The following is a 21,385-nucleotide window of genomic DNA, read 5'->3' as shown; positions in this document are numbered from 1 at the left end:
GAATGAAAAAGGTCGGGGTTCAAGTTTTAAGCAAATCGATAGATTTTAGAGAATGTTTCAATTATTTTATATTGATGATATATCGATTAGAGAATGCTTCAATTATTTTTCATGAACTAATTAATGTTGTTGATTATTTATCAATGCTTAATACATAAATGCGTTTGGGGTACGTCAAGGGTAAGTCAATGACGAACCGAGGACTTGCCGATTTGACATTTTAAAATAAAATGTTAATCCTCGACCATTATGTATTTGTCATTATATGTTACAGAGAAGTTATTGGGTGATCATATATCGTCACATGTCGCGAGAAAGTACCAATTAAATTGCATGAAATAGATGAATTGATGCTAATTACTCAGATAATTGCCAGAATTATTTTTCGTTAAACAATTCTTATTGGTTCTTTCTCACCACATCAATACGTTATATCATAGATGGTGAGCGTCTGCCATATATGTAAAGTTATGGCCGGTCATAAATAGATCCATGCTAGCATCCGAACATCAGTGCATCCCAAATTGAGTAAGAGGAGAGCAGATTGCTCCAAAGGACAGCTATAAATATCAAATTCGATGTTGTTGTTGTTGTTTTTTTTTTTTTATGGTATGTATTTTGGTATCTGAAAATGAAAAATCACACTTAAGTATTTAACCATTATAAATGTCCTATTGAGTAATGCATCCCAAAAGCTCTGTACATGTCTAGAATTTTGTTTACTCAGAAGGACACTTGCTGAAACAAATACCGCACTTCGCTATTAAGAAGCCCACAGCTTCCATTTATATCGATTTAGCAACCTCAGCGTAAACGCAGTGTATTTTCCCATATACACATACATATGTGTATGATGGATCATGAGGTGCCCGAATATATTGATTGTGTTGGAACTTATTGTCATATATCAGAATATTAATAAGAAATACATGAATTTATAAGAAATAGTATATGACTAACTATTGATTTGAGTTTTTAGAATGGAGATTGACTCAATATTTATAGGACGAAATGGATGGATATTTCGTGCTTTCCCCTTTCACTTTGGAGTTTGGATTGTATAATGAACTCGTTTGCTCTATGATTAATAGCTTACGAGGCTAAAAGTAATAATAATAATCATCATCATCGTCATAATAATCATTTAAGAGAATGGGAAGAAACACTGGAATCGCCCTTCGCTGACTTCTCTGATGGTCTGGCAATGGCATGTCCAATAGCCAATAGATTCTCCTCCGCATTCGATGAATTCACAGGTGAACCGGGTGCATGGTGGGCCCAGGTCCCTTGCTTGTCATGCCTCCATGGGCCCACACCATGTCAGACACTGCACAAAGCACCTTGCTCCAGGAGCATGATAGAGTCTCTTCCCCATATATGTGTTGACCCCAACTGAATGAACCAAATTGAACGTCCACCATTGCCTCACTGACCAGCCGTCTCTCTTCCATCTACGAGACAGACCAGGCACAGATGGAGGAGAGAGAACAGGCCCTGCCGCTCCGGCAATCTCCGAGGATTATTCTCCGACATTGGTCTATCGTTCTTGTACTCGTCGTCTTTGCCTCCCTGCCATCGTGTCAGCCCTGGCCGAAGTTCGATTATGGGGATGCGCTTGCCAAGAGCCTTCTCTACTTTGAGGCCCAACGCTCCGGCCGTCTGCCCCATAGACAGCGGGTCACCTGGCGTGCCGACTCCGGCCTCACCGATGGCCTCGAACAAGGGGTAATAACTTATTAAGCACGCAGTAAGCGCACGGAAAATATATGTGCATGGTTGCTTTGGCATGAAACTTCCGATATCGATCACTGATCCACTGCAATGGAATCACATTCATTTCATTTCGGTTTTAGTATTCTAAACACGAAGAAACACTTCTGGAAAATCTTTTATAGTTCTTTTGGGTACTATATTCATGCAATGTGATGTTTTGATTGATTGATGATGTGAAGGTGGACCTGGTGGGAGGCTACTACGACGCGGGGGACAACGTCAAGTTCGGCCTCCCGATGGCCTTCACCATTACAATGCTGTCGTGGGGCGTCATTGAATACGGTCAGCAGATCGCGGCTGCCGGCGAGCTAGACCATGCCCTCGAGGCCATCAAGTGGGGGACGGACTACTTAATAAAAGCCCACACACATCCTCGCGTTCTATGGGCTCAGGTTGGAGATGGATATACGGACCACTACTGCTGGCAGAGGCCGGAGGACATGATGACGTCCCGGCAGGCCTTCAAGGTCGATGAGGAGAACCCGGGATCCGATGTGGCCGGGGAGACAGCGGCTGCGATGGCGGCTGCGTCCATAGTGTTTAGGGAAACAAACCCACATTATTCCCACCTGCTATTGTATCATGCACAACAGGTATGTTATTAAATAATGCATGAAACTCATAGGGTCGTTAATTGAGTAGCTACCCATATTTGTGTGGTTGGTAAACCATTTGTACTTACCGAAACTTAAGAGCTGTTTAAATAATATTACCATAACCAAATTCCTTCTTGTTTATTCACATTTTGCTTTTGATCATTAGAAAAATTTCACTAATCAATAATTAATGATCGTAACCTATAATCTTTCGTGTTTGAGAACTTGTCAGTACTGCCTATTTTGTGAATATATAATTTGTCATGTCATGATGTGACGGAGGATGTTTGAGTTTTGACTGTCGGTTCTCAATCTGATAATGGTAATGTCATTCTTGTATAGTTGTTTGAGTTTGCGGAAAAGTATAGGAAAAAATACGACGAGAGCGTGCCAACGGCAAAGGGGTATTACCCGTCGGTGAGTGGGTACGGGGACGAGCTGTTGTGGGCGGCGCTGTGGCTCTACAAGGCCACCACCGACAGCTCCTACCTGGATTTCGTGGCGGCAAACGCTTACTCCCTCGGTGGGATCACTTGGGCCATGTCCGAATTCAGCTGGGACGTCAAGTACGCGGGCCTCCAACTCATCGCTTCCACGGTGTGTGTTCTAATGAAATCAATGCCCTTCGCTCACTCATTTAATATATATGTAACCTTAACTTGGCTTCAGATCCAAGTGATCGATCGATCGTGATGTGACGCCAGCAGTACGGTTCTAAAACCATGCTCATAAATAATATGAATTCTAAGCAAGTCATCCATGCGTCGAGATGGATGGCCAAGCTTCGACTATGAAGCCTCGATGCAATTGGTTCACATCCAAGGAAAGTATTTGCTAGTTTCATGTGAGATGGCCCACCCTTTAATTGTTGCAAGACCATCCCCGCTGTTCTCCTCGAATTAATGCATGCTTGCAATTAATGCTAACATAGTTTAGGGATTTTGAAGAAATGAGATCTAGTACACAGTAGGATACACCTGGTTAATTTGAACAAAAATGTTTCCGATTCAACTCTCGTCGAATTTCCTATAAAAGAAGGATTTTGCATTTGTACTGAAGTCCAATATCACCTTACTGAGCTCCTCATTGGACTATGGGTTAATGCAGCTGCTGGATCAAGGAAAAGTCGAGGAGGAGCAACACAAGAGCGTATTCAAGGAGTATCGTCCAAAGGCGGAGTACTATATCTGCGCGTGCCTGAATAGAAGCAACTCGACCAATGTACGACGTACTCCGGGCGGCTTACTGTACATCCGCAAGTGGAACAACATGCAGTACGTATCCAGCGCCGCGTTCCTGCTCACCGTTTACTCCGACCACCTCCGGTCCACCGGCCAGAAGCTGACATGCAGCGGAGGAGGAGAACAACTGGGCCCGGAAGAGATCCTCGGATTCGTGAAATCACAAGTCCATTACATCCTCGGCGATAACCCGATGGCCATGAGCTACCTAGTCGGGTACGGATCTCGGTACCCTCAGCGCGTGCACCACCGGGGTGCGTCCACGGAGTCGTACCGGAGGAACAAAGGCTTCATCGGGTGCACGCAGGGGTACGATAACTGGTTCGGGCGAAAGGGCCGCCCGAACCCGAATGTCGTTGTAGGGGCCCTCGTTGGTGGGCCCGATGAAACGGACCTGTTTAGGGATGAAAGGTCGAATTACATGCAAACGGAGGCTTGTACTTACAATACGGCGATGTTAGTGGGCGTCTTGGCTAAGTTGAGGGGATTAGATGAAGATCATCTATCTTCCGATTCCAATTCGCAGCCATTAGTTTCTTTAAGCTGATTATTATATGACACAAAGACATGCCAAATTGTTTTATACGGAGGAAAGGGGAAAAGGTCATCGGCCAATAAAATACAAATTTTCATTGACAACCAAAAGGAAAGCCATATTTATAATTTCCGATTCTTATATTGTACCAATATTAAGGAAAATAGAAGGGTTGGTCGGCCTCCTTTTAAAACTACAGTATTTTGTAATCAATTCCGGTCATCTAGAGTTCATTATTCCTTTTTTTTTTTTAAGGATCATTGGAAATATTCGAGTTCAACATTAACCTTCAACTTTCATCTTTTCACCAAAATAATAATAATAATAATAATAATAACTTTCTACTAACATCTTATTCTTGTAGCACATGGGCCTCTTTTACGAGTCAAATGGTCCAGTCACAAACTATTCTTAGGTCTACATGGGCCGTTGACTCAATTCAGTCAACTCGGAAAGCTTGGGCTTGGGCCATTAGGATGTTACTGCAGTCGGGCTTTGGGTTCAAGTGGTTCATAATCAAATGTCTAGTCGTTGAGAAAAAAATAGTGTAACATAGTAGCATACGTCATTATTTTGTAATCAAGAAATTTTATGTTCAATATTCTCTATCGAACTAACTGTGTCCTTTAATAGTTGTATTTTTATTTTAGTTACTAAACCCTCATGTGCCCCTTGTAATTGAGAGAGAGAGAAGAAGAAGAAAATCCAGATGGTGACGTGGCTGGCGGCGCTACAGTCAACGGGTAAATAGTGAAAACCTCACTCTCTCTCTATATCCCTGTGTGCTCAGATAGGGTTTAGGGAACTTCGCTCAAGCTCGTCTGCCCCCGGAAATGGATTCCAACGGAGCCGCCGGAACTGCGATCCGCCGGGAAATCGAATCGCTCAACGCAGCTAAGGCCGACATAGAGAGCCGAATATCAGCTCTGGAGGCCCAGCTCCGCGACATGGACCATGGAACCGGAGCCATCTCGAGCAACGGCTCCTGTACCCTGGCCGCCCCCGTCGACCTGGGCCTTGAGCATGGCCTCTCGCCTGATATGATTTACAGATACAGCCGGCAGCTCTTGCTCCCTTCTTTCGGAGTTCAAGGTCAGTGAGTTGAAAATTGGAACTTCAGTTCATTCTTGCAGTTTTCCCCTCTTTTTTAAACATAAAATTTGGGTTCATTGAACAATTTCTGCAGCTCAGTCGAATCTGTGGAAGTCGTCGATTCTCGTTGTGGGAGCCGGAGGTTTGGGATCCCCTGCTCTGCTATACCTAGCAGCTTGCGGCGTCGGTAAGCCTTAGTCCTTGCAATTTGTAGCTTAAGCTCAATGCTTGCAAGCTTCGCAATTTAGGCGCTATGGTTTCTGAATCTCTTGCCTTTAATCCGACCAGGTCGGTTGGGTATTGTGGACAATGATGTGGTTGAGCTGAACAATATGCACAGGCAGGTACTTGGTTCTAATTCCATTAACTATTGTCCTCATTGACATGAGTCGATAGCATCAACAGAGATTTCTTCTTCTTCTTTATCAATCTTCGATTTTCAATCAGTTAGCTTTGATCCTGTCGTCTTTCAGATTATCCATACCGAAGCTTACATTGGTCGGCCCAAAGTGGAGTCTGCCGCTGCTGCTTGTCGTGCGTACGTGACTTCTCTGGCAGCACTCATTGCAGCTTGTGTTTGAACTCTTTAATTTGTAATTTTTGTTGGGCATATTGCTTGAGGGATCTTTTTAGTAATAATAATGGTGCGTCTTGATGGTACTTGAGTTCATTCATAACTTCAGGGTCAACTCGACCATTCAGATCGTGGAACACAAAGAGGCCTTACGCACTTCCAATGCTCTGGAAATTATGAGCAAGTATCCTTGAGTTTGATCAGTTGATATCTTTGTGCTTTCCTGCAAAGCCCTTTTAATTAATTCAATTTTCTCATAATTTTGTACGTTGTATGATATTTTGTGTTCCGTGACGAAACTCTTTCATAGATATGACATAGTTGTGGATGCGACAGATAACGCTCCGAGCCGCTACATGATCAGTGATTGCTGCGTGGTACTGGGCAAGGTAAGAATTGTTGATACCTCTTCTTTTTAGATCATTGTACCATTACTTTTCTCAAATGAAGATTGGAAGAGAGTGGAAGACATCTTTATTCAGCTATCAAGTGGTACCGCGAAGTATTCCGTTTACATTCTTAATTGGTGTCGGCCTTTTGCATTCAGCCTCTTGTATCGGGAGCTGCTATTGGATTCGAAGGGCAGCTTACAGTGTACAACTATAAGGGAGGCCCATGCTACCGTTGCTTGTTTCCAACTCCACCGCCTACCACAGCATGTCAAAGATGTTCGGATAGCGGAGTTCTTGGTGTTGGTAAGCCAATCCGTGAAGTACAACTGTGCTAATTATTCTCATATACGTAGCTTTTAGGATATACCATCTTAATACTTCTCATTAAATCTAGTCTGCATGTAGCGTCTTTCTTGTGCTCTTCTTGAACTTCTTACCATCGTCTGTTTTTGGGCCCCCTTGGCAGTTCCTGGTATCGTTGGCTGTCTTCAAGCCCTGGAGGCCATTAAGATTGCAAGTGAAGTTGGTGAACCACTCTCTGGGAGGATGCTCTTGCTTGATGCATTATCAGCACGAATTCGGATTGTAAGTGCTGCTCTTTCTATCGAACATGGGAGGATTTTTATGGAATATATATATATATATATCTTTGGTATGAGCTGATTTCTGTTCCTACAGGTGAAGATCAGAGGGAGGTCATTGGAATGTGCGGCATGCGGTGAAAACACAGGATTCACAAAAGAACAATTCCGGATATTTGACTATGAGAAGTTCACTCAGTCTCCAATGCTCGCAGTAATTAATATTAAATGTTTTTTCTCCGGGCAATGCCTTTCATATTGCTTGAAGTTTCTTAATTAAATCGTCACACTGTGTAGTTAATAGACCAATAGCATCTCATATTCTCTCTGCATAACAGTTTGAGCTTTTTCCCTTTGGATGCAGTCACCATTGAAGTTAAATCTTCTTCCGCAAGACTCCAGAATAAGCAGCAAAGAGTACAGCGAGATAGTTAAGAATGGGGAAGCACACGTTCTGGTGGACGTGAGGCCTGCACACCACTTCAAGATCGTCTCTCTCCCCCGAGCTTTGAACGTCCCGCTCCCGACCTTAGAGAGTCGGGTGGCTGAGATCTCCTCAGCGCTGAAGGGAGTGGAGATGCAAGACGGCAAAGGTGCAAGCTTATACGTTGTTTGTAGAAGAGGTAATGATTCTCAACGAGCCGTGGAGTACCTTCAGAAGGTAGGGTTCCCTTTTGCAAAGGATATAGTCGGAGGAATTGAGGGTTGGGCTCGTGATGTAGACCCAAACTTCCCAACCTATTAGCCATTGTTGCGGCCTATTTGTGGTATATGTAAATCATTTCCAATGTACCTCGACAACATAAAAGAGACAGAGACGGGGATTGCTTACTTTAACACACAGTTACACAGGTACCATAATCTTCCAGCTTCTTGTCTTAGCATGACATGAGAGCCATAAACAATACTAGAATAGAAAGGCAATTTTATCATGACAATGCTTAAATACTATATTCATCGACGGCAATAAAAACAGAAAGAAATTGAAAGGCGTCTGTTGCATGCGAAATACGAGCCACGGGCAATTATTCCAGAAGTGGATCACTGTGGGTCTAATTGGGTCGGGGTGATCGTTGTTGTGAATCAGGTGGGAGCTGCTGCGCCTGAGGAAGTTCTGGTGGGAACCTCATCTGGGGTGGATAAGGGAATGGCTGTCGAGGTGGTTTTGATTTGAGATCGAGCGAGGTGGTTTTGATTTGAGATCGAGCGGTGGACATGAGGGCGATCTGGGACCTCGTGGAGGACATGAGGGCGATCTGGGTCCGCGCGGTGGACATAGGGGTGATCCAGGACCGCGCGGTGGACATGGGGGCTGGGGCTGAGCGTATCCGCACATCCCGTACACGCACCGCACCCCAAAAGGGCACCGGTTGAAGCACTTCCCGCAGTGCAATGGGTTCCTGTTGATGTTCCTGCATAGGCCGAAGCAGCACTGCCAGGTGTAGGGGCACCTTATCAGGCACTGCCCGCAGTGGTTTGGGTCGGAAAGGATATCGACGCACCGGTTCCTGCAGCATCGCATCCGGAAAGGTGGGACCTGGCCCTGATTGCATATCCACGGCCGTTTCTGGCACCCTTGAGCTCGCGGGTCATCCGGGTCCCTCCGCCTCCACCATTTCGACACTGTTAACGAGGCATTCGTAGCATTGTTATGATCAGCAACCCATGTGCTGCTACTACTCGTCGCAGTCGCCTGTACACCTTCCAGGACCAAAGCAAGCGCAGCGCATAGCATGACCCACGACATTATGGCGACTTGGGCATTGTTAACTCGAGTCATTAATGATTGTGAGACAACGACAACCCGCGGCCTTGTTCCGGTATTTATAAGTTCGGAAGGGAAGCTTAATAGTTACTGAAGAGTTATAATCATGGGGGAGAAGCACAGAGGAGTTCATGTTTTCCTTACCTAATGAGGCATAAGGCATGCTTGAGGGTGATGGAGCTTTGGTGTGGGATGAAATTGAAGAAATTCGTGATCGAGACTTTTTTTGGGGGGTAAATGTGATCGAGACATTATTTTCCTCCGAGACCTTTTTTTTTTTAAAAAAAAATTATAGATTTTAATTAAGTTATTAATTTGGTCGGTCGTTTATGAACCATGTATAGTTGTAACTGTGTAAATGGGGAGAAAGTCTTCTTTAAAGCCATAATTTGTCTGATTTTACTTTTAAAAAATATCCTCAAGACTTTATGAGCCCTCCAAAATGAATAACATTCATCAATTGAAGCAAAATTTGCCGGGTATTAGCGTACAAAACTTGATGTGACAATTCGATCGCTTGGGCTACTATGAACATCTATAAAAGTTCCCATGGAACTAGAATTTCGACCGAAACTCGGTCACCGAGCCAATGAAGCACATCCCGGTCGGAGTAGAAAGCCGGTTACTAACGCACGAAGAGCCAAGGGGAGTATATTATCGTTTATGGTTCCTTTGAACGGAAGCATTGCAATGAGCCATAGCTCTTCCATTCGAATTTCCTTCCCGTTATTTTTTACCATTTGAGTTCTCCATATCCCAATCCCAACAACGCATTAAATATCAATTCAAGCATGGAGATGGAGCATTTGTCAAGATCTTATCAACTGACATTCAAGAATGTTCTTTAGAGTTGCATAGAATCGGAAACCAGGAGAAAATGGAGCATAATACAGAGGTTCCTGTCCTAAACTCGACTAGGCTCAAGTACCTACATAAGAAAATATCGAAAAACTGAAAGAGACATTGCTCATTGTTACATCCGATAAAAATTTGCAAAAGATCACTGCTTGTCGTCGTTGCCGGCATTCTCCTCCTCCGGCTGTTGCTGCTGCTCGTAGCGGCGTTTGAACTTAGCGACCTGGCCGAGGCTCTGAGCCATCTGACGCTTAGCCCGGAAGTGGTAGACCTTGCCGACATCGTGGATCCTCGTCATCATGACGTGCATCAGCCTCCCGCTCTGCGTCACGTACGATATCCATTGCATCTGCGGGTGTAGCCCTTTCTTCATCCTTCCCCCAAGCTAATCCCTCCAATCTCAATGGATAATGCACTAGGCAGAAGAAGAAGAAGTTGATGTCGGCTTTGATTAGTTAGGGTTTCAGCTGGTTTCATGGTGGATTGGGCTTACTAGTGGGCTCTTTGGGCTATAGGATTTGTTAGGAGGAATGCCTAGGGAATTAACGGGGGCCTCGAGAAAAGAAGATCGATAATCTGCATATCTACGATAATCAAATCGAACATGCCAGATGCGATCAGAGAAACCGGAACATAAATAGCTCAGAGCTGCCAAGGCGGGAATGTTATCGTACTAATTCTTAATGCATTAGCAAACCGACCACAGTATCTCATGTTACATAATCCACAGGGCACAGTGTCTCAGTTCCAAAGTACGAGACAGAGACACATGTAATGGACACGGCAACGGAGTTCGACATACTTACAACTGAACAGTGCAAACAGAGTTTGCTTATTCCAGATACCACTCAATAAGACTCAAACCGAGTACAAATGATAATAATAATCACCATCCCAGGTCATAAAAGCTCATAGTCGGGACTCTGCGAAAAGCCCTGGGTTGCTTCTCACTGAATAACAAGGCAGTCATGGGTACCAGCTATGATAGCAGTGTGGGACCCCTGCTGCATTGCAAGCATATCCTCTGCAGACTGATCCTCCACATCCTCCTCGGACGGGTTCTGAGAAGCAGTATCAGCATCACTAAGGCTGCAAGAAATGGCTTCAAAGACGAGAGCTTTCACTTCCTGGAACCTCTCCTCGGAAAGGGAGACCTCTGCTAGGAGCCTCCATGCGTTCTCCTCGGAAGCCCCCTCATAGTCCTCCTTCCTCTTCAGTACCATGTGTCCACTGATCTCCCACACAGCTGGGTTCACTTGGGTATCGAGAAGCTCAGACCTCACTTCCCCCATAGCTTGTTTCTCAGCATAGCACTGTTTAAGTACGTTCATACAAGTAAAGGGGTGAGTAAAAAATCTCCGATGCGAAACATATATAGCACATTAGATCTGCAATTCTTCAAATCTACAGTTTTCAGTAAAAATGATGTTCGGCGGAAATCAAATCTTTGAACTTTGTAGTTACACATTTTCCCTTTCCCGAGATACACAACACAGTAGCTAAGACGTCAGATGGCAAAAGTTGCTAATGAAGTCTCTGGAGAGAGATTTTGGATTAAATTCTAAGATTTACCTGTGGGAAGAGGAAGATGCGCTTGCCGCAATCAGAAATGAGGACATTGTAAGGTATGTTGTTCTCTTGCAAACAAACACACGAGTCTGAGACTGCATTGGACAAATCTTCCAGAGTATTTCCACCTTCGAAGACAAGACCCCTCACAGGGTAGTTTCTGAGTTCAGATACCTTCACTGCGCTATTTCCAAGAGTGGTGGTTTTCTTGGTGGAAGCCTTCTCGACAGGGAAGGGTACAGCAAGGTAGTATGCCTACAGCAGTATAACCCCATACAATTAATGAAACAAACCATAATAAGCTATTTCACGAATTCATGAAAGTTACCCGTAAATTACCTGAAAATGGAGGTGGTTGATAGTAGCAAATGCCCCGAGGCTGTTATACCCAAGCCGGAAGAACGGGTTATCAGCTTCCACGACCATGTGAAGGGCAAGCAAGAAGCTTTCATGGTCAATCCTCTGCGGCAAGCAATCAAGGATGCGAGGGATCAACAGCACATGCCCATATTCGATCGGACTGACCTGTTTTAAGTAATTTTACGAACATAAGTAATCTTGCCTTAAGACAGTTCCAAGAAAAGGGGTGAACAAGAATTTCAGAGCAAACAATTATATGGAAGAACATACATTAATGGCAACAACACTCGGGGAGTTCTCAGCATCAATAGGCGCCTCCGGGAAGAACTGGGCTTCACCATCTCCACTCGCTTCGAACTGGAAAAGGACCTCTTCTTGCCCAACTTTGGTGAAGTTGAACTTGTTCCCATCAAAGGGCTGAAGAACCTTATCGACTCGGAACTCAGTTGGTCTCTTCTTCAAGTGGCGGCCCTCGTTTAGCTGAGCTATGAAGCCATTCTTACCAGGAATTACCTGAAGCAAAAGTATTACCACGAAATGAGATGTTTATCAACTTCAGCAAAATCTACCAAGACAAGGTTGAGATAAAACACCTTAGTTTCACAGGCAGTGACGTCGTAGCGAAATAGACCTCTCTGCATCCGATCCTCCCACTATGACAAAAGGGCAGTAACCGACATTTAGACTGACTTGAAGATTATAAACTTTCGGTGAATTAGCAGAAATTGGAAATCACTTACCTCGCCAAGAACGAGCGAGTCGAGAAAGGCCATGGGAGCCTCCGAATCTTCAAGCCCAACCAAAGACTTCTCATTGGCAATGCTGTCCGCCCTCTTATAAGCATAAAGGGGGAGCTTTGCCCCTAACATACAAACCCATATAACACCGTGTCAACTACATAAGCATACATACAATCTGTTATAACTGATGCAATTAAAGCCTTCTCATCTTGGCCTAAATCTCATCCCCTGTTCTTTCGATTCCATAGTCTCCAGATTCGACTTTAGTCATAGTCCCTTCCAGGAATCATGTTACCGAAATTACAAACTTATCCAAGCCAGTCACACTAGCAATCTCTATGCTTATTCAGAGTCTCCAAGATTCAATTAAACAACAAGATGCGGCCTTTCTACGGAAACCATCAAGGCACAATATGCACAAATCGAACTCTACATCGAGTTCTCTAGGCATCGATAATCCTCTGGACGAGATATACGAACAGAAAAGAACAAAAGGAGAACTCTTTCAAGAAGGAAGAGAGTGAAATTTACCAGGGAGGCAGCACTTGTTGAAGCAGTTGCGGCCGCAGCCCCCAGCACGGCGGGCGCCCTCCTCGGCCTCCTCCTTCTGGTAGTTAGACACGACGGTCGGAACCCTCTTGATCCTCAGCATCAAACTCATTTTCCTCTCAACAGATAATTTCACACACAAATACTCTGAAGTAGAACGAAAGAAGTACACAACAAGTACGGAGCTAGAACAGTAGTAGGACTACCACAGCACTATATAGATAATAGCTGCCTAGAACTGGGGGAGGAGGGAACCGCCACCGGCGAGGAAGAGGAGGTCAGAGGGGCTGCCACCTTCGGAGGGGAGGGCGCCGCGGCCGCCGTGCGGTGAAGGGTTGCTAGCGATGTTCACGCTGATCACAGACCGCCGGTGTCGTACGGGGCGGGCATGAATGAGGGGTACTCCGTGTATAGCCGTGATGTCTACAACTCGTCTAGGCCCGGGTTTTACCCCAAACAACCAAAGCTCTCAACTCTCGTATCTGAGGAAAACCCACCTTCTCTCCTCCTGCCCTGAGCTGATCTGCAACCTCCCGATGCTTAGCGGGGTCGATCTCTGATCTCTCCGACTCTCTCTCTCTCTCTCTCGCTAAAGCTTCCGTTTTTCTTCTTGGAAGAGGAAGAAGAGAGCTACGTATAGACTGATTTCTTCTTTCCTTCTTGATGGGGGGCGAGGGGATGAGGGGTGGATATGGACAGTTATATAGGCAAGAGATGGGGGAGGGGCTGTGGCTGTGATTGCAGCAGCTGATGAGCTCTCTCTCTCTCTCTCCCCCCTTCTTTTTCACGACAGTTTCTCTCTCCCCTTCTTCGGTACTGTACAGAGACAATAATTGAGAGAGACAAGGAGATGAAGGAAATTCACCGATACATACACGTGGTCCCAAGTTCGACACTCTCCGTACAACTATAGTTCTCTTAACGCAAGGAAATGAAGGAAATTTACGGATACACGTGCGATTACTATTAAGTCGGTTTGATTTTAGAGTTAAATAAAGTTGAATTTTGATTTTAATTGAATTGTAATGATTGTATTGTTAAATTATGAAAAAAAAAAGTGTAAAAATGTATGAATAGTTGAGAGAATTTCATATTAAAAATTAAATTAAATAATTAAAAAATTGAAAAAAAATATTATTATATTATTAACTTTTGTTGTATATTAAGTAGAGTTAAAATTTTAAAAATCAATTCTAAAATCAAACGGTACACATGGTCCCGAGTTTTCGTACAATTATAGTTTTCTCCCAAGGCAAGAATTCTCCTAACGCAAGAAAATTGTCCATAGCCAGGAATGCGTAGGGACGTCCATGAACTGGAAGAGCTCATGTAAGATGGTCTCGACTAACACTATGCACCCGTGGGACGCGCCCCCGTTGATTGTAGTAGTTATGACGGATAAAAATTCGAAGTTTGGTGATGATGCGACTGCCCACCACAAAAAAACTCCCTGTATTTTTGTTAAAAAAAATTACACTTATGTAGCCAGTAAAAAAGTATACGAGGAGGTGCACATGAATTGGAAGAGCTCAAGCAAGTTATCCCTTGCGGAGCACTAACATCTTCATGAGGGATTGCGTCCTCCATCAAAGCACCGGGGTTCGGAAGGTGTAACTGTTTATTACTCCAAAACCCTTTCTTTTTTTCTTTTTTTTCAATCAAAAGAAGGACATCAATTAACGTAATATATGCACTGTTGAGGTGTGAAATCCATCGAATGCACCGACGTATCGGTTCCCATCATCCCATGGACATCTCGAGCAACCTCTAAGACCACTGGTGATCTCACAAGAGTAGTGATGGTCAGAGAGCGGGGCCTTACTCGTCACATTGTCCTGAGTTTCTCTAATAACATGATTTGTGAATTAGAAGATAAATAAATCGGAATCATTTTCTTCGGTGTATAAAGCCCATCGGGTCTCAACTATTCAGTTCGAGTCCAGTCGGTCTACTAAGGAGTAAAGTCCTCTCAATATGAATTTTCTTCGTTTATAAAATTTAAACCCACGTTATTATTTAAGAAAGAAACGTTAAACTGTTTGAATCAATTCACGTTAATAAATTAGGACTATTTTTTATTCTTGCTGTTGAATTGTTATTCTAATTTGCTCAAATCTCACCTTTATCCATCTATTATTGACAATGTCAAAAATGCAACGAATGGATATTCCTTAGAATGATGTGGCAAGGAAGAGCCAATCAAATAGAAAATAACACAATATAAACCAATTAACTTTTATATTTTTTTCTAGATCTAGACAAGATGATCTTTAAATCACTCTCGCTCACATGTTATGTTCGGTTGCCACTGTTCAGCTGCCTCAAAATATCGTATGTGACATTTATCCGTTTCTCTCTACAAAAAAATAATAATAATAATATTTCCGAAAATATATATCCACACACTGAGAGCATTGAATAAGTGGCTAAGATTGCATGGAACGTCGTGATTGGTCACGGAGAATTTACCAAAAAAGAAAAGAAAAGAAAAGAAAAGGATTGGTCCCGGAGAGGGACCACTCCGGCGTACGGATTTTGACGGAACCTCACCTTTCATTTTCTTCCTTTTTCACCCCCTTCTTCGTCTTCTCCTTCTTTTTTTGATAAATTGTATTGATAGTTCAAAATATTTTACAAATATTTTATTATAATTTAAAAAGTTTTTTTCGCTATATGATGGTACAAAATATTTCAAAATTATTTCATGATAGCACAAACCGTCAATTGGCCCTAACGCCATTAACATTTTGATGACGTGGCGCATCCTATCTGTCACTTTTGTTACGTAAAATCAATCATAGTGCACCACGTCATTTAAGAGAAAATAAAATATAAAAAGTCCAAAAAAATACAAAAAAGAGTAAAAATTAAGAAAAAAAATTAAGAAAAAAATATTTTAAAATTTTGAAAATTCTTTTTTAAAAAATTAAATATTTTTTTATTTTTAAAAATAAATTTTAAAAAATTTTAAATTTAATATTAAAATTATTTAAAATTTAAAATAATAAAAATAATTTTAAATTTATTTTTAAAAGTTTTTAAAATTTAAAATTATTTTTAGAATTATTTAAAATTTTTCGGCCACGTCAGTAAAGAGGTGACACGTCGTAGACACTTCAGCGTCGGCTTGACGACGTCAAGCTCAAGTTGACGGTTTGTACCATCACGAAACAATTTTGAAATATTTTGTATCATCAAGTAGCGAAAAAAACTTTTTAGACCATAATGAAATATTTGTAAAATATTTTGGACCACCAATGCAATTTACCCTTATTTTTTTGTTGAATGAAAAAAATAATAATAATAAGGAGAGGATTTTATCAATAAATAGCGAACAAGAAAAGACAAAAATCACAGATTTAGTAAAATATAAAATTTTCACTCACGGAAAATTCATGCAAGTTCAATCTTCTCGAAATCATTATGGACTGTTCAATTTAAGCAGAAAAAGTAGACTTTTAACATTACCGCAAAATATACAACAATATTAATTATAAAGGTAAATTATACTGGTGGTCCAAAAAATTTTAATAATGTATCAGATTGGTCCAAAAAGTTTTTTTGCTACTTAATAGTACAAAATGTTTCAAAGTTGTAACATGATAGTACAAATCGTTATCTCGCCATTGACGTCGTTATCTCGTCATTGACATGGGTGGACCTTTAAGTTAATTAAAGAAATATTTTGTACTATTATATTACATCCGTAAAATATTTTGGACCATTAAGTGACAACTTCAAAAGTATTTTAACCATTATGTAACGTTCCACCAACTCCTAAAAACATATCAGAGCCACGTGTCCGTCACGTTTCGGCCACGTCAGCTTCGCTTGACGGTGTCAATAATGAGATAACAGTTTGTACTATCATGTTACACTTTTGAAATATTTTGTACCATCAAGTAGCAAAAAAAACTTTTTAGACCAACTTGATACATTAGTGAAACTTTTTGGACCACTAGTGTAATTACCCCTAATTATAATACTCTCGTTCTTCTTTCGCTAGATTTATATATCGACATTAAATTTGACTCTAATGTCATTTTCCAATGAGGAATTAATCTTGAAAAGTTGGCCGCGACATCTATTTTATTATGTAATAGTTTATAGAATGATTAAAGACGTATGAATTTGAATTACGTGTTGGGTAGGGCCATCTCCAATATATATATATATATATGGCCCCTTTTTCCTACCCACGTTCTAGTCGAAGCCTAACTTAACTGTTTATCCTTAATAACAAAAAAAATCGAAATATTACTATAATCAATCATGTCATTATGTTAATAAGATAGATTTGCAAATTTATCATTAAGTGCCGTGTAAAATTATAATGCTAATGAAACGTGTACGATTTTAAAAGGTGGTTGTGCAAGACCATAGTATGCCATAATGTCTTACGGACTTGAATATCTCATTGCAAGACCATAATATGCCATGGATTGCGACTTTGTAGCGGGGTGGATCGAGAACTATTTCACTTTAATTGGGATGACTTATTCTAAGGCTTATTTGGATTTCAGATTAAAAAATTTTAACTTTAACTTTAACTCAATACACTACACAACAAAAACACACATTTTTCAAGTCAAAAATTTTAACTTTAACTTTAACTCAACATATTACACAACAAAAACACACGTTTCCCAAGTCAAATTTATAATTTCATCTCATTTATCCTTTTTCACAATCAAAATCAAAATCAAAATCAAAATTACTTTAACTCTGAAACCAAACGCACCGTAAGTTCCCGGTGGTGATATTTGGACATATCAACCACTCAATCTGGTATGTTGAGGCATTTTGACTTTTGGAGAAAAAAAAAATCTTTACGTCCCGTTTCATTTCAGAGTTGTGGTTTAAAATTTTAACTTTAACTTTAACTCAATACACTACACAACAAAATCAAATTGGCGAGCTTCATATATTATTCAATATACAATCTCATATACTATCCAATACACTACACAACAAAATTAGTGGGGTCCACAAGCCCTATATTTTTTTTATCTTTTTTCACAATCAAAATCAAAATTATAAATTCAAAATTTAAACTCTGAAATCAAACGCACTGTTAAATTTTCTTCTTAATCTGAAAAATATGTGCTTCATTTAAGCTTCTTCAACGGAAGTCGTAGAGAGGGAAGCTCACCTTCATAAGAGTCCGATGCAGGAAATTTCGCAGATGCCAAGCAATATGACCCGACGACATTAGCGAGGAAAGTCGACGATTGTGTCCCAATCGTCTAAAGAAATCGTGCAAGTAATCAATTGCCAAGGTTCCAGCAAAAAGAAAAAGAAAAAATGGCCTAGGAATTTGTACAATTTAGTTTATTATTATCAATTTTAAAATAATTAGGCAATAAGATATCAATCGAATGCAGTGCCAGCAACCAAACTTGATCTAGAATTTGATATGGGCCCACCCATGGAATCATTCAAGGAATCATTCCATACCCAAAGAGCTCATGTGTGTCGTCTGAATCATTTTTTCTCTTCCATTTGGCAAAATTAGTTGTCTGAGTTTTTCTTTTTTTCATTTATCAAAATGTTCCTTTATTTTCTTTTGTGCTGAGACACTAAATAAGTAACGTGAATACAACGTACAAAAACGACTAAAAGTTTCTTGGTAAATAGAATGTTTGGTAATGGTACGAGGCATTCATACCTTTAAATTGAGTGTGTTCGGAAAACTTGTTTAATCTCATATACTAAGATTTAACACGTATTTAAAATTCTTAGTATTCTTTTTTATCTTAAGAAAGATAACTACTTGAAAGAAAACAAAATGAGAACACTTTTCTTGAAATTGCATTGATGGTAAAAAGGAAAAGAACAGAAATAGATGACTCGTATTGAAATATGTTGATGGCCTTAATTGAATAATAAAAGATATAAAGAATGGACAAAAGTGCATAGGTAAGTTATGATAGATAATATTGACTAAGAATAAAACTAATGGGTCAATTCATCACATGTTGGAGAATCCGCAGCCCATTTAAATTATTAGCCATTATTATATATTAATAATTATTATATAATGCTATTATTTTATTCAAGTACTGCATGATTAGCTTCCCATTTAAATTATTCGCCAAATAATGAAACGAGATCCGCTCTAAATTGAAATGGAGATCGCAGAAATTTCCAGACGACAATTATGATAATATCGAAGGTCTATCTAAATATGGGTAATCCAGTAGGCCACCCCAAAGACATGTAATGTAGTAAATGAAAATTTTAAAATAATAATTAAAAAAAATATCAACATGAATTGGTTCACATTGTTCAAAAGTTAGTCCAATTCGAAACTGAAATAGTTGGAGCATATGAATCTTCTAAATATGAGATAGTACATATTAGGAGTGTGCATGGATACCGAAAACGATTAAACCTTACAGAATAGTACCTGATGGAATAGGGTCGGAGTAGATAAAATTAGGAACATGGTAGGGTCTGGATAATAAATTAGGGAACTGATGAAAACCGATTTCGATTCCGGTTCCAACATACGGGGTACCCTGAATCGGAACCAATTCCCTTTTTATTTTTTTCATTTTATATTTGATACTATTAAAAATAACTTAAACTTTCTAAAAATAGTAAAGAAAATTTGGAAAAAAAAAAGAAGAAAAATCTAACCCTAGACTAATTCTTTCTCCGTCGTTCAACTCCTCCTGATTGAGTCCTACGTGCTCCCTATCATTCGACTCCTACACACGGCTGTCCTGCTTGGTACTCCCTTCCTCCTGTCGTCGTTGCTACACTCGACGCTCGTCTGCTCCCCTCCTCCTGTCGCCGTTGTCCTACTCAACATTCACATATTCCTCTCCTCCTGTCATCATTGCTCCTGCTCATCATTCGCATGCTCCCCTCCACTTGCTGTAGCTGCTCTTGCTCGACGCTCGTCTGCTCCCTCTTTTGAGTCCTCCTGTCACAGCTACTCCTGCTTGCCTTCCCACTCGACTTCGACCGTTACTGCATTCTCGACTAGAAGTGTAAATGAGCCGAGACGTTCGCCAACGGGTTAGGTTCGACTCGATGAAAGCTCGAATTCAACTCGCTCTTATAAAGCTTGAGCTTGGCTCGACTGGGCTCGAGCTCACTAGTTAAACGAGCCGAGCCGAGCTCAATGATATTTAGCTCGTGAAATTCATGAACCTAAACGAGATATATATATTATGAGTTATTACGGTAGTCCAATCCAAGTCCATGCTAGCTCGAGGTCACGAGCCTATACGAGCTTATACGAGCTCGAGCTCACAAACCTTATACGAGTCGAGCTCTACTGGCGTGGCGAGCCTTTTCAAGCTAAGCCGAGCCTTCGCTAAATACAACGAGCCAAGCCCAAGCTCAAAGAGTTAGGCTCGCGCAAGCTCGAGCTTGCGAACCAATAATCGATCCGAGCTCGAGCCTAGTATATTAGGGCTAAGCTTGGCTCGTTTACACCCCTAGTCTTGGCTCCTCCTTTCAACGGTTGCCCATGTCGCTGCTGTGGCTCTTTCCCCCTGCAATCGCCCCTAGTGAGTTGTCGACTAACTCAACTCTATCTCCCCTCTTTCTCCTTGGCTCCACTTGAAGGGTCCAATAGGGTATCCGGAACTTATGGTATAAAACATGGTCCCGATATTGTCCAGTTCTAAGTACTACCATGGTGGAGTTTTGTTCCAAAATCTTGGAACCGGTGCCCCGCAGGGTAGGGACGGGATACTATGAAAAAACATGGTACTCGGACTTGCACACCCATAGTGCATGTTAATAATAACGGTATATGTATTTACAAGCGCCAATGGAAGGGAATATAAATATTATATATATGTATATATGAGCGGGCTTGTTCTTTTTTTTTTTTTTGGTCAGAAGCAGGCTTGCACTTGGGCTGATGACACTGGGCTTGGCCTGAAGAAAAGTACGTGAAGCCTAAACTTGGGCTTCTTTGCCGATCCGTTGAAAATTCATGGGCTCAGCAAAACAAGCCCAGAAGCTTGATGTCCACGTCATGCATTTGAGGGGGATGTGTTGGCCCGACGATCTGGGACCAGTGAGTGGGTGGGTCAGATTCCTTTTATGGGCCCAGAAGCAAAAGATGTTTCTCAATGAAATTATTGCACATGGGTGGGACAGATTCCTTTCAAAAATATTCCTCGAGTATATTATACAGTCGGTCTGGAAAACTCAACCAACAACTGACATGCCTAAAAGAAGGATCTATACTTTAAAAATTTTATTTCTTCACCTTCACGCAACCGGTTATTGATTGAGTTTTATATAGTCACGCGTAATACTAACTTAATATTGTCAATTCCTTGGTTAATCTCCACAGCCATGCATTTGAAATACGGTGCAGTTGATTTTTCCTTCATCGACAAAGAACTTTTCGTGTATAAGAAGCTTTGTGATGTATAACATGCTCCGATCAAATTTCAAACGATCATGATCGCTATGAAATGTGTCACATCGACCCCATATGACACCAACAATGCGGCAAAAGCAAAGGCACAGGAAAAAGATGCCCGCTTCTTTTCAAAGTTTTGGCATGGACTCACAAATGATTTGAAATGGGAAGCTGTGGATCTTTGTTCGGGTCTTGAGTTTTTCAGGTAAGATCTGTATGAGAATCGAATCCTTCTAAAAGAAAGCGAATGCAGCAAAGTGAAAATTAAAGAAGCTTCCTATCTCGACGCGGATCTCTACAAACCATTTTTTGCTTGAAAAAGCTTCCTCGATCGGAATTGCCAGATGACAGATAATCTACAAGTACAG

The 21,385-nt window shown here is 41.3% G+C and overlaps 4 protein-coding genes across 4 annotated transcripts; 2 read left to right on the top strand and 2 right to left on the bottom strand.

The window, feature by feature from the left end:
* Window positions 1-1,060: 1,060 nt before the first annotated feature.
* LOC116213377 (endoglucanase 11-like) lies at window positions 1,061-4,313 on the top strand. The gene is made up of 4 exons (XM_031548265.1): window positions 1,061-1,725; window positions 1,953-2,366; window positions 2,712-2,966; window positions 3,477-4,313. Exons 1-4 carry the CDS (start codon window positions 1,474-1,476, stop codon window positions 4,155-4,157), a joined length of 1,602 nt encoding a protein of 533 aa, XP_031404125.1. The 5' UTR covers window positions 1,061-1,473; the 3' UTR covers window positions 4,158-4,313.
* A 512-nt stretch (window positions 4,314-4,825) lies between these two features.
* LOC116214207 (adenylyltransferase and sulfurtransferase MOCS3) lies at window positions 4,826-7,645 on the top strand. Its single transcript, XM_031549545.1, has 10 exons — window positions 4,826-5,237; window positions 5,332-5,424; window positions 5,526-5,581; window positions 5,711-5,775; window positions 5,921-5,995; window positions 6,122-6,200; window positions 6,359-6,506; window positions 6,670-6,788; window positions 6,882-6,998; window positions 7,149-7,645. The coding sequence occupies exons 1-10, from the start codon at window positions 4,979-4,981 to the stop codon at window positions 7,527-7,529; spliced, it is 1,392 nt and encodes a 463-aa protein (XP_031405405.1). The 5' UTR covers window positions 4,826-4,978; the 3' UTR covers window positions 7,530-7,645.
* Window positions 7,613-8,531, bottom strand: LOC116214563 (stigma-specific STIG1-like protein 4). The gene is made up of 2 exons (XM_031549950.1): window positions 8,134-8,531; window positions 7,613-7,691 (listed from the first exon to the last, which is right to left on the bottom strand). The coding sequence occupies exons 1-2, from the start codon at window positions 8,529-8,531 to the stop codon at window positions 7,613-7,615; spliced, it is 477 nt and encodes a 158-aa protein (XP_031405810.1).
* Window positions 8,532-10,059: 1,528 nt separating this feature from the next.
* On the bottom strand, window positions 10,060-13,310 carry LOC116213450 (GDP-L-galactose phosphorylase 2). The gene is made up of 7 exons (XM_031548398.1): window positions 12,605-13,310; window positions 12,074-12,195; window positions 11,927-11,986; window positions 11,604-11,846; window positions 11,313-11,498; window positions 10,977-11,228; window positions 10,060-10,717 (listed from the first exon to the last, which is right to left on the bottom strand). The coding sequence occupies exons 1-7, from the start codon at window positions 12,732-12,734 to the stop codon at window positions 10,352-10,354; spliced, it is 1,359 nt and encodes a 452-aa protein (XP_031404258.1). The 5' UTR covers window positions 12,735-13,310; the 3' UTR covers window positions 10,060-10,351.
* Between the last annotated feature and the right edge of the window lie 8,075 nt (window positions 13,311-21,385).

This window comes from Punica granatum, chromosome 7 (assembly GCF_007655135.1).
Source record: "Punica granatum isolate Tunisia-2019 chromosome 7, ASM765513v2, whole genome shotgun sequence".
NCBI classification, from domain to species: Eukaryota; Viridiplantae; Streptophyta; class Magnoliopsida; order Myrtales; family Lythraceae; genus Punica; species Punica granatum.
This window is presented reverse-complemented; position numbering and strand designations above follow the sequence as displayed.

What these genes read in the sequence shown, in the direction of transcription:
- LOC116214207 (XM_031549545.1), top strand. Translation starts at nt 4,979, where the DNA reads ATGGATTCCAACGGAGCCGCCGGAACTGCGATCCGCCGGGAAATCGAA. An exon ending in TAGCGGAGTTCTTGGTGTTG is followed by an intron (nt 6,507 to 6,669) that starts GTAAGCCAATCC and finishes CCCCCTTGGCAG; the next exon opens with TTCCTGGTATCGTTGGCTGT. An exon ending in TATCAGCACGAATTCGGATT is followed by an intron (nt 6,789 to 6,881) that starts GTAAGTGCTGCT and finishes CTGTTCCTACAG; the next exon opens with GTGAAGATCAGAGGGAGGTC.
- LOC116213450 (XM_031548398.1), bottom strand. Translation starts at nt 12,734, where the DNA reads ATGAGTTTGATGCTGAGGATCAAGAGGGTTCCGACCGTCGTGTCTAAC. An exon ending in CAACAAGTGCTGCCTCCCTG is followed by an intron (nt 12,196 to 12,604) that starts GTAAATTTCACT and finishes TTTGTATGTTAG; the next exon opens with GGGCAAAGCTCCCCCTTTAT. An exon ending in GCATCTTCCTCTTCCCACAG is followed by an intron (nt 10,718 to 10,976) that starts GTAAATCTTAGA and finishes GTACTTAAACAG; the next exon opens with TGCTATGCTGAGAAACAAGC.
- LOC116214563 (XM_031549950.1), bottom strand. Translation starts at nt 8,531, where the DNA reads ATGTCGTGGGTCATGCTATGCGCTGCGCTTGCTTTGGTCCTGGAAGGT. An exon ending in CGGTGCCCTTTTGGGGTGCG is followed by an intron (nt 7,692 to 8,133) that starts GTGCGTGTACGG and finishes TTTCTATTCTAG; the next exon opens with TATTGTTTATGGCTCTCATG.
- LOC116213377 (XM_031548265.1), top strand. Translation starts at nt 1,474, where the DNA reads ATGGAGGAGAGAGAACAGGCCCTGCCGCTCCGGCAATCTCCGAGGATT. An exon ending in CCGATGGCCTCGAACAAGGG is followed by an intron (nt 1,726 to 1,952) that starts GTAATAACTTAT and finishes GATGATGTGAAG; the next exon opens with GTGGACCTGGTGGGAGGCTA. An exon ending in TCCAACTCATCGCTTCCACG is followed by an intron (nt 2,967 to 3,476) that starts GTGTGTGTTCTA and finishes GGGTTAATGCAG; the next exon opens with CTGCTGGATCAAGGAAAAGT.